Source organism: Anabrus simplex, chromosome 8 (genome assembly GCF_040414725.1).
Source record: "Anabrus simplex isolate iqAnaSimp1 chromosome 8, ASM4041472v1, whole genome shotgun sequence".
Lineage (NCBI taxonomy): Eukaryota > Metazoa > Arthropoda > Insecta > Orthoptera > Tettigoniidae > Anabrus > Anabrus simplex.
The window spans coordinates 96,345,738-96,362,349 of record NC_090272.1 but is presented as its reverse complement, the minus strand read 5'-3'; the positions used below and the strand labels follow the sequence as shown (position 1 = coordinate 96,362,349).

The window sequence follows — 16,612 nt, the reverse complement described above, 5'->3', positions numbered from 1 at the left end:
TAAAGAAGGAATTTTGGTTGGTCCACAAATTTATCAACTTTACCAAGATGAGATTTTTTAATACCTCTTCAGTGACATTGAGAAAGTAGGATGGATTTAATTCAGAGAAGTCTCAGATAATTTCTGGGAAACAATTGCTCTGGAAACTATGAATGCACTTTTACAGATTTACTGTCATCTTATCACGAAATGGAGTACAGTAAGTCCTTTACATTACATTCTCTACATTCCCACCTGATTTCTTTCTCTGAAAGTTGTGGAAAATGTTAGCAATAAACATAGCAAAGTTTCCACCAACAAATATCGTTAATGGCAAAACGTTACCAAGGAAAGAGGAATGCAAGAATGCCGGACAATCAGCGATGCTTCTGAACTTTACTAAAGTGGGAAGCCAAGAGAAAGGGTATTTGGTCAAGGTAAGCAATCGTTAATTCATAATATACAACATCGAGCAGATTTTTGTAGAAAATATGACTGTTGTAATTATCCTTAATTTATCATTAAACCAGAGCCAGTCTGGCAGTTTTGTTGTCATATTTGTGTTCAGCATCATAGACTGCTTAATAAAAGAGAGGTTTCATTCAAGTTGCAAACAAAAATTAAAATTTGTTGCTTGGTGAAAATCTGTATAATTAATTATAAAGCACCCTGCTGGATTATTTGAATGAAACATATAATTCAGATTCTTATTTTCAATCAATTCACTGCAAAATGTTGAATCAGAAAAATGTAAATGCTAAACTTTAACTTACAAATGCTAAAATAATATTTTTGTAATATAAGCTGTAACAATATTACATTTGTAACTTTTTTTACTTCTAGTTTATTTACAGTCATCTCCTGAGGTGGTTTATGAGAGAGTCCAGCAAAGACAAAGAGCAGAAGAACAAACAGTCTCACTAGAGTACCTCAAGAATCTGCATGTGGCATATGAAAATTGGCTGTTGAAATCTGACGATGTACCAGCACCGGTGTTGACACTGAATGCTGATCTAGACATTGAAAATATGCTCAGGTTATATTATTCCAATAAGGCTGCCATCTTGGGACAAAAAGTGTTCACTCAGTGATATAAACTTTAGCTCATAATTTCTGCAGCAATGTACAATAATTGTAAAAGTAATTGGTTAATTTGAATTATACTATAATTTTGAACTAGCCTATTGTACTTAGTGTATTCTTATTCTCTGATACAGTATATTATTGTGATGTCTGTAAATATATGTGATATTTGAATGATATAAATGTATAGGAAACTGACAGAGCACCATTTATCAAAAAACCTGCAAAACAGACCTATAGTAGGCCCACCTTGTCAATACAATTAACTACTAATATATAACATTTACTACATAGTGGTTTAGTACATGTTTTGAGAACAAGGTCTCTTCTCTTCCTTGGCAATCATAAAAGATTTCCAAAATCCCTAAGAAAAGATTTAATTCTAAAACACATTATTTACATAAAAATGCTTCTTCTAAAAGAAAAACTAATCTATCTTCCATTCAAATCTTGCTTATCATTGGTCTAAACAGTTAGGGTCGATTGCAGAAACGGTATTTAGATAATGTCTACGGTTAAACAATGCCTAAGTATGGCTGCTGCATTGCAGAGATGTTATTTATCATTTAGACACTGTATAAGACTAATGTTCAACTGGTCATGTTTAAACACTGCCGAGAGCACTGTTTAACCTCAGATGAAAGGAGTGAATCACAATCAGAGGTTATGCACCATGAAATATGTAATTTGTATTATCAAGTTGAGACGATTCTGGGAAGAAATGTTAGTCCGACGGCCTCTCTGTGGGTCGCCCGCTGCTAAATCGCAGCAATTCGTTCGACATGCACGGGGAGATAATCTTAAAATGAGGTTTCGCTTTTCGAGAGACTTGTTTCTTGAGACTGACAAAAGGACAGTCTGGTAACTGTCAGCTTGAATACAATTCTAGGCAACCGATATATTTTATTATATACATGGGGTCATTTCCATGAAATTATAGGTCAGTTCGACTACATATCATAATCTATAAGCTTCATTTCCGTATTGATTGTAGCTACAACATAAGAACGATACTGAAGCCTCCACCTTATCAATACATTTATTTATATACTATTAATCACAGTAATCACAGTACTGGTTTCGACTCCTCGAGGGTCATCCTCAGCTGTCATATACAAATATAGTTATTAAAACATCACATTGGAAGGTGTTGTACATACATGAAAATTGACCCAATTTGATAGGCTGTTTAAAATAAGTTGTATGTTAAAATGGTAAAATAGATCCTCTCTTCTTCAGTTATAAAAAGATTAAGTAATGTGACAGGCATGTCACTACAATGTTCCTGTTGATTTGATAAGCGTAAACTAAGATTTGTACTATTGTATATGCACTGATGTTCATAGAGTAATCACTATTTTACGTTCAAACTTATAATTAATTATTAAAAACATTTCGAAATTTTATTCTTCTGGTGATTATGTTGCTTATTACACGATGTCCTTCTGTTGGTAGTATGTGTATCTTGAAGTGATCTGGACACTGTCTATGAAGAAATAGGTCGTAGTTTAATGTTCGGTTCAATGCATTGTCTATGTACTATATTCATAGTATATACTAAATGCTGAGTTAATAGTAATGCGTATTGTATGTATAAAAATTTTGTTTAGTTTGTGACGTGCTCCTTAATATGATGTTATATGTTATGTCTGTTACGTAACAGAACTCGACGTACTGCCGTGCAACGCACATAGTGTCAACACCCAGTATATCACAGCCTACAACATATAGGAAGAAGCCTACATGCTATCATTTAAGACATTAAAAATGTAAACCATTTGACACTTGACATAACATATAACCTCATATTAAGGTGCACGTCGCAAACTAAACAAAATTTTTATACTTACAATACGCATTACTATTAACTCAGCATTTGGTATATACTATGAATATAGTACATAGACAATGCATCGAACCGAACATTAAACTACGACCTATTTCTTCATAGACAGTGTCCAGATCACTTCAAGTTACACATACTACCAACAGAAGGACATAGTGTAATAAGTAACATAACCACCAGAAGAATAAAATTTCGAAATGTTTTTAATAATTAATTATAAATTTGAACGTAAAATAGTGATTACTCTATGAACATCAGTGCATATACAATAGTACAAATCTTAGTTTACGCTTATCAAATCAACAGGAGCATTGTAGTGACATGCCTCTCACATTACTTAATCTTTTTATAACTGAAGAAGAGAGGATCTATTTTACCATTTTAACATACAACTTATTTTAAACGGCCTATCAAATTGGGTCAATTTTCATGTATGTACAACACCTTCCAATGTGATGTTTTAATAACTATATTTGTATATGACAGCTGAGGATGACCCTCGAGGGGTCGAAACCGGTACTGTGATTACTGTGATTAATAGTATATAAATAAATGTATTGATAAGGTGGAGGCTTCAGTATCGTTCTTATGTTGAACATACATATCAGTCATGCTCAGCTATATTTGAGTAATGTGTAGGAAGACATACAGCTGACTGGCGTTCGGCGCACGCACCAACGAATTTCATTGCTTGCGACAAGCAAAGAGTTGCATGAAAGATACTTCTGTCTCCATTTTTAAACCAAAATTGAAACTTTAAGGGATGTCTAGTTAAACATTGACTGAACATTGTTTATGCAATGGAAGATCGTGCTTGATTTAGAATTTGTTTAGGTAGACGATGTCTAAGGCTTAAAACTAGTCATCATTTTTGCAATCAGCCCTTAATGTTCTGGCCATGGTATTATAAAATTTTGCTATAATTTAGAGCTAGTTTCCAAGCTGTTGAATTAAAACCATTCTGACATTCTTGCAACTGATCTATGTGGTATTTTCTTCATACTGATGCAATTCAGCATATTTGCAGAATATATTTTTTCTTCCTCATAGCATTTTCCCACTCTTTTAGGGTCTACTGTTTTAATCTTGGCTCTCCATTTTGCACTATCTTGGGCATCGTGTAGTCGTGTCATGCCATTGCTGCTTTGGACATCCACGTGAATGTTGCCCATTAATTTCAAAGGAGGTGACAATTGATAACTGTTCCAGGTACAGCATGCAGGACATGACTATACCATTGGAGACGTTTATCCTGTGCTTTCTCAGTGATGGGTGCAATGCCCAATTGTTGGCGAACAGTGTCATCTTTATTTAGATTATATTCTTTTTATTTAATAATAGTGTTCAAATAGGTTTATTTTTTGGCAATAATATTTTTTGTAGTTGTATTAGCAGCTGCAGTAGTATTTCTTCACTTATAACCAAAGCAATGAATAAGGAATTATTAATTATTTTGTGCGTACAGTTACTCTCAGTGCATGTCTTCAGAAAACAAATTACAGCTCTGAGGTTGAGATTATGAACTATATTGGAATTGTTTATGTCTGCAGATAATACCCTAGAAATGAATAAGACTCTAAATGTATTTATATTATTAATTTTTAATTCTAAAAATTATATTTGTATAATTATGACACCATTTCTGCCTTAGACTTGGCAGTTGGTTGTTTCGTATGTCTCTACGAAGTGGTGAAAGAACAAAAGAAAGTGTACTACGGGTTGTAATTGAACTTGGTTTTTAAGCATCCGAAGCATCTAGGCGTTCTCCACCTTTGAAAAAGGACAGCTCAGAGATGGGTGAAAAATTAAGGGCATTCAGGTATTTCCCCCCGAAAAACTGGTAGTGGTAGAAGGACAATTTCAACAGCACAACAGCATGCCAGATTAATAGCAGAGGTTGAAAGAAATCTTTTAAGGGTCACCGATTTGAGATCTCGACGTGCCATTCCTAGGAAATTTCTTAAGAGGAGCATATATGGGCGAGCGTTTAGTCTTTGCTGTGGGAAATCGTGATCAGAATTGAAAAAGGATAATCTTTTCTGGTGAAGTCTCCTTTTCTACTACAAAGGAGGGATCCACTTTGGCATATTGTCCTCCAGGCACCCAGTTCGATGACAGATATGCTGCCACATTCTTGCCCACACTGATTGATTCTGTCATGTTGAGGTGGATTTCTCATTGTGAAATGGACATAGACCATTGCATTCACAGAAAATTGAACTAGCATAAATATAAACGGCTGCTGGAACTTTATATTGTTCTTTATACTAGGTTGTTGTATCCTGATGGAATTCTTAAATTTTAGCAGGATAATCATCCAGTCCATGCATCTCAGTTGATTCGAGACTGGTTTGCAAACAGGCAGGATATTGAATTGATAGACCGGCCTCTTTGCTCTCTAGTCTTCAACCCAAATTGAGCATAAGTCGGCACAAGTAAAGAAGCATATGTATAAATATTGGCCCAGTTTCCATTCAAGACATCCTGATGATTTGTGGAAGCTTGTCCAGAATGCCTGAGATGCCATGGTGGAGAACTGTCATTATTTAAAAAGACTGCTTGATTGCATGTCCATTCAACTGCGAGATGTGATTGAATTGGGAAGAAGATGAACTAAATATTGAATTGTAGCTTTGTTTTTTTTTTTTAATTTCTTTTAATTGTTTGAATGTTCTAAGGCAGACATCACTAAGTTTTATTTGTTTATTCCACAAAATATATTTTTGTTGAGATTAAATTCTTTTTATTTGAAATCAAAATGTCATAATAAATAATGATAGCCATGGCATAATGAATTGTGAACATAGTGTTAATCACTATAACAGTCATAAAATAGATAGGAGCATTTATATTTTCTGTGTCTTAAAAAAATAACGAGCAGTAGGTTGTATTTGAATGTACAAGCTCATGAATGCCATTCCATCTCATTACCACTATGCCACAATAGTAGCATAGAGAACTGGTCCATTATAACTATATAGATATCAGGCCATGTCAAACCATGACTGAACAAAATATAATGTGCCTCCGAATAGTAAGAAAGGAACCCACTTATTTTTCCACAGCTGTACAAGAAGTAAAAAAGATTAGCTATATTTCTGTAGGTGTTGCTTATCGCTTTTAGGGGATCTGCTGCTACTCTGAATTTCTGAATAACCCCCCGTGTGTGGGGGATGTAGATTAGTACACCCACGGTATTCCCTGCCTGTCGTAAGGGGCGACCAAGAGATGATGATATTACAACCATGAGACTACTTATCATTAGTACCGTTACGTGCGGAACGCCATGCGTCAGTATTACTTGCGACTAGGACCCCCTTACTAGAAAAACCATGGGTCTATATTACATAGGAACAGTGAAATGAAATGGCGTATGGCATTTAGTGCCGGGAGTGTCCAAGGACATGTTCGGTTCACCAGGTGTAGGTCTTTTGATTTGACACCCGTAGGCGACCTGCGCGTCATGATGACGAAATTATGATGAAGACGACGCATACAGCCAGCCCCCGTGCCAGTGAAATTAACCAATGATTGTTAAAATTCCCGACCCTGCCAGGAATCGAACCTGGGACCCCTGTGACCAAAGACCAGCATGCTAACCATTTAGCCATTTAGCCGGACATAGGAACAGTACCATTATGCAAGGAACACTACGGGTCTGGGCGTTGCTTGCGATAAGTGTCATTATGTTCATTCCACCGGTCGGTTCCACTCTGTTCAAAATGGGTCTGTGTTACTTAAGAGTAATACCACTTTATAAGAAACACATACATTGCTATACACTCTGAATATACTGGTGTTATATTATAATATTTTGCCTGAAGTCAGTTCTGTTGAACAAGGGAGCATCTCTTACCTTGTCTGCTGCCAAGCTCTAGGGCAGTGGTGGCCAAGATTTGCGCTTCTCATGTGCTAGCGTGTCACCAGATGTGCAAGGATGTCTGGCCGAAATTCTGGCTGAAATTCTGGCTATCCCTCACCACTGCGATATTCTGTGAAAGCATCTGAGGGACAATCACAGCAGGACTGGTGAAGCAAAATCCACATTCATAACCTTTGTAATCAAACAAAGTGTCTTGAAAGAAAATCATACTATGTATTTTATACTAACAGTTCACACGCATGTGTATATATTCACTCTTTTCAGCAAAACAAAGAACATACGTACCTGAGATGGATCATGTGTTAGATTTTTATGTCACACGAAGTTGTATAGGTTAAAGTCCATTAAACCTGTATGTTGCTGGAACTTGGTCATTTTCACAACAGAAAGAAGGAAAGGAAAGGAAATAAAGCTTGCATACATAGATGGCACTGAACATTGTAAGAACTGCTAGCCTATGCAGTTGAGAACATTGCTGTTGAGGAAGTAGTATTTTATGTGCACATTTTGAGAATCTAGAAATAAGTTTTTAAGCTGGGCATTGCACTGCATATCAGCTCAATCTGGAAGTGTTAGGAACATTCTAGGCCAAAAGTGACGAAGGTCTGATAAATGTAAGTAAATCTTGAGCCCTCTTTGATAACAGATAGGCCAACAAGGCAACTGTGCTTCTGCCGTGTGATCAAAACTATTAACCTTCCCCTCCTTCCCTCCCCTCAACTCTGTATCACTACTCCACTCAGGATGCAAGGCAGGAATGCAACCAGAGCATGCTCACCTGAGGATCACAGTTTGGCCAGGCCTGCTGAGGCAGGGGTCCCATTGAACTGGCCTGGGCATAAATTGGAGGCAATGGTTTTAGAGACTCGTACTGAACCTACCCTGTCACAAGTATTCAAGACGAGGTCAATGTCGTAGAGTCTTCTTGACATCTTCAATCAAATATGATGATTCTTATAGGCCACAACTCTTCCTTCTCCTTTGTAGCCCAAATTAATCACAAATACACCAGTACAGACCCCAGGGCTACCTGGGTTTTCAAATAGATCTCACATACATTGTGCACAAAGAGCTGTTGACCATGATGATGGTGACTGAGCTGAGTACGTTAAGCACTGGCGTTCAGATGCAACTATCTTATGTCTGTGGATTTACTGGCACATAAACAAGTTCTGTGGGACAAAATTCCAATGGGATGTAAAACCAATAACATTATTATTAATGTTGTTATAACCATAATTATCTACATAATGAATGCACTTTTTCCTCCATTTTTTATAACAAAAATTTAGGGTGCATCTTTTATGCAAAGAAAAATATGTAAAGATTTGGATTTTAGGACATGGGAGACCTGACCTGCATATGACCTTCAAAATTACATTACAATGCTTTTTAGTTTCTGACACTGCAAAATCACATTCTCTTCAATGGATCTCAATGCCAGCATGGTACATTTGGAAGAGCGCGCGGATGATAAAGAGGAAATTCTCCCGCATTCTTTTGGTGGGAAATTGAGACACTGCAATATTTTTGTAAAATGCCATCTAATGGAGAGTGGATTAAATTCAAATGTTACTTTTCATTTTCAAGGTATCTTATCCACAGGATTCTTTATTTGTTTAAAAGATATTAACAAGAAACTGAGTAACATACAAAAGAACCATCTCACTGGGTAAATTTGGACTTCATCAATCAGCAGGGTTCCCACTTGCCTCAAAAGTCATGGAAATTGACTCTGAGTCCAGGAATATCAGCCAAAATGCTATAAATGTCGAGGAAAACCAGTCGAAGTCTGAAAAAAAAATTGTATCGGTAGTCTCGTAGTACCGGTACGGCAACAACGTTACCAGTCCGAAGTACCTAATAGACTTGACTCAAGCTTGATAGTGTACTGTTAAATATACTTGAGTTGTTTAATAAAGTGCAAGTATAATACAGTATCAAGTCATGGCTGAATGTAGAGAAAAAACAATATCTAGGTAAATATAATTTATAGGTATAAATTTTTCCTTTCACGTACAGGAGAAGTGCCTCCTTCTCACACTGGTTTTGGTGGGAGAACTGTTTCTGTCTCCAACAGTGGGAGAAATCCTGGTTTCTCTTTCTGTGTCAATACCTCCTGCTAGTAATTAGGTAAGGTTAGTTTGCAAACAAACTAAAGTGAGTGGATTTGGAAAAATATACTAATTAAAATTGCTGTTTAAATGACAGCATGAGGATATCTCGTTAAATATACTAGTACATCTAGCTCAGATAGGGACTCTACAATCTGTCTACAGTGATAGAGTACCTTAATAGAGCAAAGAATTATGATGCTATGTCACTATCTGAAACCGTGTTACACACTCCGATGCAAATGAAGAAAACGAAGTCTATTACTTGTGGGAGAACTAGGTAATTTCCCAGGAGTATGAAGTTGGCACACAAGCAAATTTGCATCAAAATTTGTCTTTGGAGAAACTAAATGCTCTTATATTATCAGTCATGACCTCGTTCCATACTTTCAACAGGAACTTCAGGATAGAATAAGAAATATCCAGGATACTGTTTCCATGAAGTGCTCGGTAAAGTAATACAGAAAGGTCAAATGGATGTTTTTGTAAAGTGCTTTGATATAAATAACAATTGAAAGAAACAAAGACAGAACCAAAAGACATATGGGCTAAGAACTTAGGTCCTGTAAAGGGGAAAGGAAATAAACAGGAAGGAAAGATTCTAGGGAGAATTTGTAGCTCTTCTCACGGAAGTATAGTTCGAAATGATAAAACAGTAAACACACAAAGTAAAACAGGAAGTATGACTGGAAACAGAAGTGAAATAACTAGTATGTAGCATTGGTTTTGTTAATACCTAGGTATAGGAGGCTTATTCTTAAACTGGGGAATGATGGCATGTTTGAGCTTGGGGAAAGTTTTGAGATATTTGCATTTTTAGAAACATGGATGCTCGAAGGGAGGATCTTATCCTGGAAGGGTTAATGTTAAGAGAAGTGTAATGAAAAGAGAAGGGCATGAGGGAGAACTCCTGGAAGAATACCACTTCTAATAAAGGAGGAGATTAGTAGTCAGATAGAAGAATTACTCAACAATATAGAAGATTGAGTTTGGATAAAGCTCAAGCTGGAAGGTAGCACGCACACACACACACACACACACACACACACACACACACACACACATAGGCTTCCTATATAATCATCCACTGGAGTTGCCATCAGTGATGAAACTATTTGAAGTCATTTGAGGCGATGCCTACCCTAAGAAATACAATTAAATTATATAAATATTGTAACAGACTTATCTGCTGTTGTTATTGTGCTAAAACTAAAATAATCTCTATGTGCTACATGGTGACAGCAGACTATGTGCTTCGCTGATCACCCACTAGATGGTAACAGCGGACTACTTGTTCTGACAGGAAGGCAGATCGTAAGTTGACTCACCCAGGCCTTTTTGTTTTTGTTTTGCTTTGTTCTTTGTTTTGTTTTGTGTTTTGTTTTGTTTTGTTTTGTTTTGTTTTGTTTTGTTTTGTTTTGTTTTGTTTGCGTTCCGCCAGCTTTGGGACTGGGAGCGGGGTGGTGGAGGAAAGTAATTTTACTGCCCGCACTCTTCTCCCCGCAAGGTATATGATCCATTGAGGCATGCCTCTTCTGTTATTTGAGTGTATAGAAACTCCCAGCGTGAAGACGACAATGATGTGTCATATTGTTGATTGTGTAAGTGTGCACTCTGTATGTATGTATGTATGTATGTTGGGTATTCAGCCTGAAGGCTGGTTTGATCCTCTGCAGCTCCGCCAAAAGCTGTCATAAATAGCCCAGGCGTCACTGAAGAAGCGTACTAGGAAAATGAGGAGTGAGGTAGTTTCCCATTGCTCTCCTCACCGAGCCAGCCGTTGCTATTACATATCAGTCTGCCAAGCCCACTGAAATGCGTGCACCAACTGACCCTATGAGCGATATTTTCACACCATTCATAACAGGGACTGGCTGCATAAGCAATGGTGTTACTAGCATCACTCATACCTCAGTCACTTTCATATTGTCAAAGCCAAGGATAAGACTGAGACAGATCAATGAAAGTAACAAATTTGATATAACCTATACCAGAAGACATTGTACACTGTAAACACTACATCTCACCAGCAAAATTCTTTTGAACTAGTCAGTGCATTATTGGCGTTATTAGTGACAATTCAGACATGGAAACAACCAGTTAAAATTCTGAGTTTGTCAGCTGTGTAAAATAAGACTGACATCGTCTGGTTGAAACCCGTGTTCGGGAACTTTACAAGTCTTTTGAACTATTTAAAATATAAACCGTTCTCTTCTTGAACTTACGAAGAGAAGTGTGAAGCCAAAAACAAAATAAATGGATGCCTAATACTAAGTATTTTGATGGTAAAGTAGCTAGAAAATGTCAATTTTCTTGGTATATGCGGTTTCCATGGTTGACAGCCTGTTCCGAAGGCAAGAATATTCTTTGTTATTCGTGTGCTTTATTTGGTGGTGAAAAGGAATAGACTTCAAATGGGGTCACTTCTACAAAAAAAGTTTCTTACAAAGTCGGAGAAGCATCAAAATTAAAATACATGTTCAGAATAAAGAGAGATTCCATTTACTGGGCTGGGGCGTGGGAGGATAGAACATTCTTTATCTGAAGCTGCAAGAATTCAAGTCATTAAACATAACAAAGTCGTGAAATGAAATCGACTTCTTGTTGTGAGACTTGTTGATATTGTGTGTTTTCTTGGGAAACAGGAGATTGGATTTCGAGTTGTCATTTTGAAGGGGACAATTCGATCAACAGAGACAATCGCCTAGAGTTATGAGATCTTCTTTCAAAACAGGAACAGTACATTCGAGATCATCTACAGTCCATGTCAGGCTTTAAAGGCATATCAAGCGAAATACAGAATGAATTAATTGGGTCTGCATCTACAATAATTTAGGAGACGATCAAAGCAGAATTAGATTCTTGTGATTTCGTTGGTATTCAGGGGGATGAGACCTTAAATATATCAAATAGATCTCAAGTCAGTGTAATATTCCGATTCTGCTTAAAACAGGGTCCCACACAAAGATTTATAGGCTTTCATGATGTTTTGATTGATAAGATTGCACCGGGCTTACCAGAATGAATTGCCAATTTTCTGCAAAAGTGGGGAGTACTTGATAAACTCGTATGCCAAACATATGATAGGTGCTCCACAATGGCAGGAAAGCATGAGGGTATTCAGTATTGCATTAAACAAGTTTTCCCAAGGGCAATATTTGAACACTGTTATGCCCACAAGTTAAACCTTGTTCTTCTCCATTGCTCCAAAACAATAAAGTTAGTCAGGCTCTTCATTCATAATCTGACAGTGTTTCATTCATTTTGTGGTGGTGGTGATTGTAGTTTTAAGAGGAAGTAGCCCTACAACTAGGCAACCATCCTCTATATAACATTAATCAGAGAGAAAAAAATGGAAGGGATCCAACACTTTGAAAAATGAAGGTGTCTGCCAAAAAAGGCAAGGGGCACAAAGGGCATGGAAATGAAAGACTCCCTAGGCCTCGAGTGCTCTAATACCATTGGGGTCGGAAAAGAACCAGAGTTGACCAAGGGAGGTCGGATAGCAGAGATGAAAGTGAGGAGCCTGGGACAAGTAAGTGGAAGAAATGCCAGGACTCAACTCAGGGCCCCATCGTCGCCAACCCATGCACCCAAGTTGAGATCCCTGTGGCCCCTTTTAGTTGCCTCTTACAACAGACAGGGGATACCGTGGGTGTTATTCTACTGCCGCACCCACAGGGGGACATTCCTTTTGTAGTAGATCCTCAGAGAGCTCATCTTCCTGAATCCAAAAGCATGCACTACATGGTGGAGCTTTCATTCCGGAGCAATCCTCACAATATTTTCACACTATGATGATCTAAGACAGGTTTTTGAAGACATTGTTATTTGCTTTACGTCGCACCGTCACAGATAGGTCTTATGGCGACGACGGGATAGGAAAGGCCTAGGAAGTGGGAGGAAGCGGCCATGACCTTAATTAAGGTTCAGCCCCGGCATTTGCCTGGTGTGGAAATGGGAAACCACGGAAAATTATCTTCAGAGCTGCCGACAATGGGGCTCGAATCACGAGAGTTGGGACAGTGAGTCGTACAATTCTGCTGTTGGGTTGCTTAACATACTCAATAAGGCCTAATTCGTTTATTTGCTCTTTCTCTATAGAGAATTTTTTTATTTATACAGACCATCTCCTTGCTCTACTGCAACTTAAAACCACATCTGATAGAATTCTGTGCAATACTAAAATTAGGAAAAGCAGGACGTGCGATCAGAAAATACGGTATCCTCTTGCATTCAAAGTAATAAACTTCATTGTTAGGTTCCGTATTGAGTTTAGACTATGCTTAAAGTAAATACAAAATTTTAATATTCCACCTTCTCAATACTAAAAAATCATTTGATGTTTTTACAAAAACATTACAATGATATTAATAGGTACTAGTTTCGGTCCATTGTGGACCATCATCAGCCTAGCCAAATTACAACAGTAAAAGACATAGTGATAAAAATAGTGTGGAGAAATGAGAGAGGATCTAGAAGGATGGGATGGTGGTGGAATGACAAAAGTGAAAAACCGTATTTGCGAATAATGATAAAAGTAACAGAAGTGTTCACATTGACAAGTAAAATCTTGTGAAGTCACGTAAAAACTCTTGATGAGATAGTCTTTGGTTGGCAGTTACTCCTGTGTTGCATGATTGAAATATATAACTAAGTACCGGTATATGCTTCTAGAAAGTTGTAGATGTAAGTTCCACTTTAGCGTAGAGGGAAGAATTGTCCGATGAGACCAGCATAAGATGAAAGTTGACAAAGTTGAACATGTTCTATGGTGGAATGAAAAGCTTGCTGTGTTAAACAGAAGTAGTCTCAGTTCAATCGGGACCCCAATGAACCTGCGGAAAGAAGGTAGTATTAACGCGAGTAATCGAATAGAGAACAAGCGAGACACCGGAAAATATAAACGATGACTCACCTTGCGCTGCGTGGAACAAACTTGCTGTGTTGAATGCAACTTACGGAGTGAGCATAGCGCGGAGTAGATCAGCACGAGAGGGGGTAGGTGAATACGGAGGGGAGGAATGACGTAAGTGGTGGAGGGTGGGAGGGATGGGAAGGTTCAAGGCGGGGTGGACGGGAGAGGAAGTGATGGTGTTTGTATTGTCGGGGGACACTTAATTGACTTAAAGAAAGAATTTTGAACGACCAATTTGTTTTTTCTGTAGTAAGTAATGAAAAGGTCAAATAAAATATTGGGTTTCTCAGTTTTCGTTAAGGTTATAGTTGGCATTAAAGTATTGATCTAAATGAATGTAAAAGTTCTCTATTATATTGATTAGAGGTCCTTTCTTAGCTATTTTGAGAATGTCCATGTCTGTTTCAATATTCGTGAATTTGTGGTTATAGTCGACCATATGTTGGCCGATAGCTGAGAATTTGTTGTATCTGACTGCATTGAAATGTTCTAAATATCTAATGTTGAAGCTCCGGCCGGTTTGCCCCACATAAGAAATATTAGAGCATGTATTACATTTAATCCTGTAGACGCCTGATTTTGTGTACCTATTTATTTTATTAATATGTGATGTGTTATGTAAGATTTGTGTGTTGTTGTTGGTTTTAAAGGCTATTTTCATACCTTTTTTCTTTAAAACATTGGTGATCTTGTGAATTCCATTGAGGTAAGTGAAGATGGAAAAAGAGTCATGTTTAAGTGGTTCTTTTTTAAGTGTGGTCTTGGGGCAAAATTTATGTTTGTTAATGATGTTTTCTATGAAATGGCTATTGAAGCCATTGAATCTGGCAATGTAGCGTATAGTATTCAATTCGGTATGAAGATCTTTTTTATTCATAGGAACGTTGAATGCTCTATGTACAAGACTGTTATATGTTGCTTTTTTGTGGGGGAGGGGGTGAGCTGAATCTTGTCAGATTGTGACAGCCGATTGGGTGGGCTTTCTGTAGATCTTGTAGGTTAAAGATTCCTGTTGTCTAGTGATCGTAAGATCCAGAAAATTGATTTTTTGATCTACTTCCGACTCCAATGTGAATTTAATATGAGGACCGATGTTATTAAGGGTTTGATGTGTGGTGTGACCATCTTCCAAATTCTCGTTGATAACTACTAGGACATCGTCGATGTACCTAGCCCAAAGGAGGATATTGTCGAATTTATTGTTGATTTTAGTATTCTCGAGAAAGTCCAGATAGATTTCTGCAAGAATGCCTGATGCAGGTGAACCCATTGCCAGACCGTTTTGTTGATAGATGGTACCATTAAACGTAAAAAAGTTGTTATTTACGACTAATTTTAATAATGTAATGAAATCTTGAATTTCCAATTTACTCAAATGACTGTTTTTGTATAAGTTACTTTTGATGATGGGAATTAATTTAGAAATTGGAATGCTTGCGTACATGTTTACGATATCAAAGGAGTGAAGTGAGTAGTGAGGTTGCATGTTAAATTTATTAAGTTTATTAAGTACATTCCTATTATTAGAATTATCTAGAATTATCTATCTGGACTTTCTCGAGAATACTAAAATCAACAATAAATTCGACAATATCCTCCTTTGGGCTAGGTACGTCGACGATGTCCTAGTAGTTATCAACGGGAATTTGGAAGAATTATTAGAATTGCCTGGAAAATTAGGTGAATTATTGCGAAAAGGGATGTTATTCAGCTCACCCCCTCCCCCACAAAAAAGCAACATATAACAGTCCTGTACATAGAGCATTCAGCGTTCCTATGAATAAAAAAGATCTTCATACCGAATTGAATACTATCCGCTACATTGCCAGATTCAATGGCTTCGATAGCCATTTCATAGAAAACATCATTAACAAACATAAATTTTGCCCCAAGACCACACTTAAAAAAGAACCACTTAAACATGACTCTTTTTCCATCTTCACTTACCTCAATGGAATTCACAAGATCACCAATGTTTTAAAGAAAAAAGGTATGAAAATAGCCTTTAAAACCAACAACAACACACAAATCTTACATAACACATCACATATTAATAAAATAAATAGGTACACAAAATCAGGCGTCTACAGGATTAAATGTAATATACGCTCTAATATTTCTTATGTGGGGCAAACCGGCCGGAGCTTCAACATTAGATATTTAGAACATTTCAATGCAGTCAGGTACAACAAATTCTCAGCTATCGGCCAACATATGGTCGACTATAACCACAAATTCACGAATATTGAAACAGACATGGACATTCTCAAAATAGCTAAGAAAGGACCTCTACTCAATATAATAGAGAACTTTTACATTCATTTAGATCAATACTTTAATGCCAACTATAACCTTAACGAAATAACTGAGAAATCCAATATTTTATTTGACCTTTTCATTACTTACTACAGAAAAAACAAATCGGTCGTTCAAAATTCTTTCTTTAAGTCAATTAAGTGTCCTCCGACAATACAAACACCATCACTTCCTCTCCTGTCCACCCCACCTTGAACCTTCCCATCCCTCCCACCCTCCACCATTTACGTCATTCCTCCCCTCCGTATTCACCTACTCCCTCTCCTGCTGATCTACTCCGCGCTACGCTCACTCCGTAAGTTGCATTCAACACAGCAAGTTTGTTCCACGCAGCGCAAGGTGAGTCATCGTTTATATTTTCCGGTGTCTCGCTTGTTCTCTATTCGATTACTCGCGTTAATACTACCTTCTTTCCCCAGGTTCATTGGGGTCCCGATTGAACTGAGACTACTTCTGTTTAACACAGCAAGCTT

At 37.4% G+C, this 16,612-nt stretch overlaps 1 protein-coding gene across 7 annotated transcripts in view; it reads left to right on the top strand.

The window, feature by feature from the left end:
- Positions 1–1,159, top strand: part of LOC136878851 (thymidine kinase 2, mitochondrial) — a 110,896-nt gene extending 109,737 nt beyond the window's left edge. For all 7 annotated transcript variants that reach the window (XM_067152390.2, XM_067152388.2, XM_067152385.2 and 4 more), the window contains one exon: positions 823–1,159. In XM_067152390.2, coding sequence (XP_067008491.2) covers positions 823–1,070 — 248 coding nt within the window. In that variant the 3' untranslated portion in view covers positions 1,071–1,159. The remainder of the gene's footprint in view (positions 1–822) is intronic.
- Positions 1,160–16,612: the final 15,453 nt, after the last annotated feature.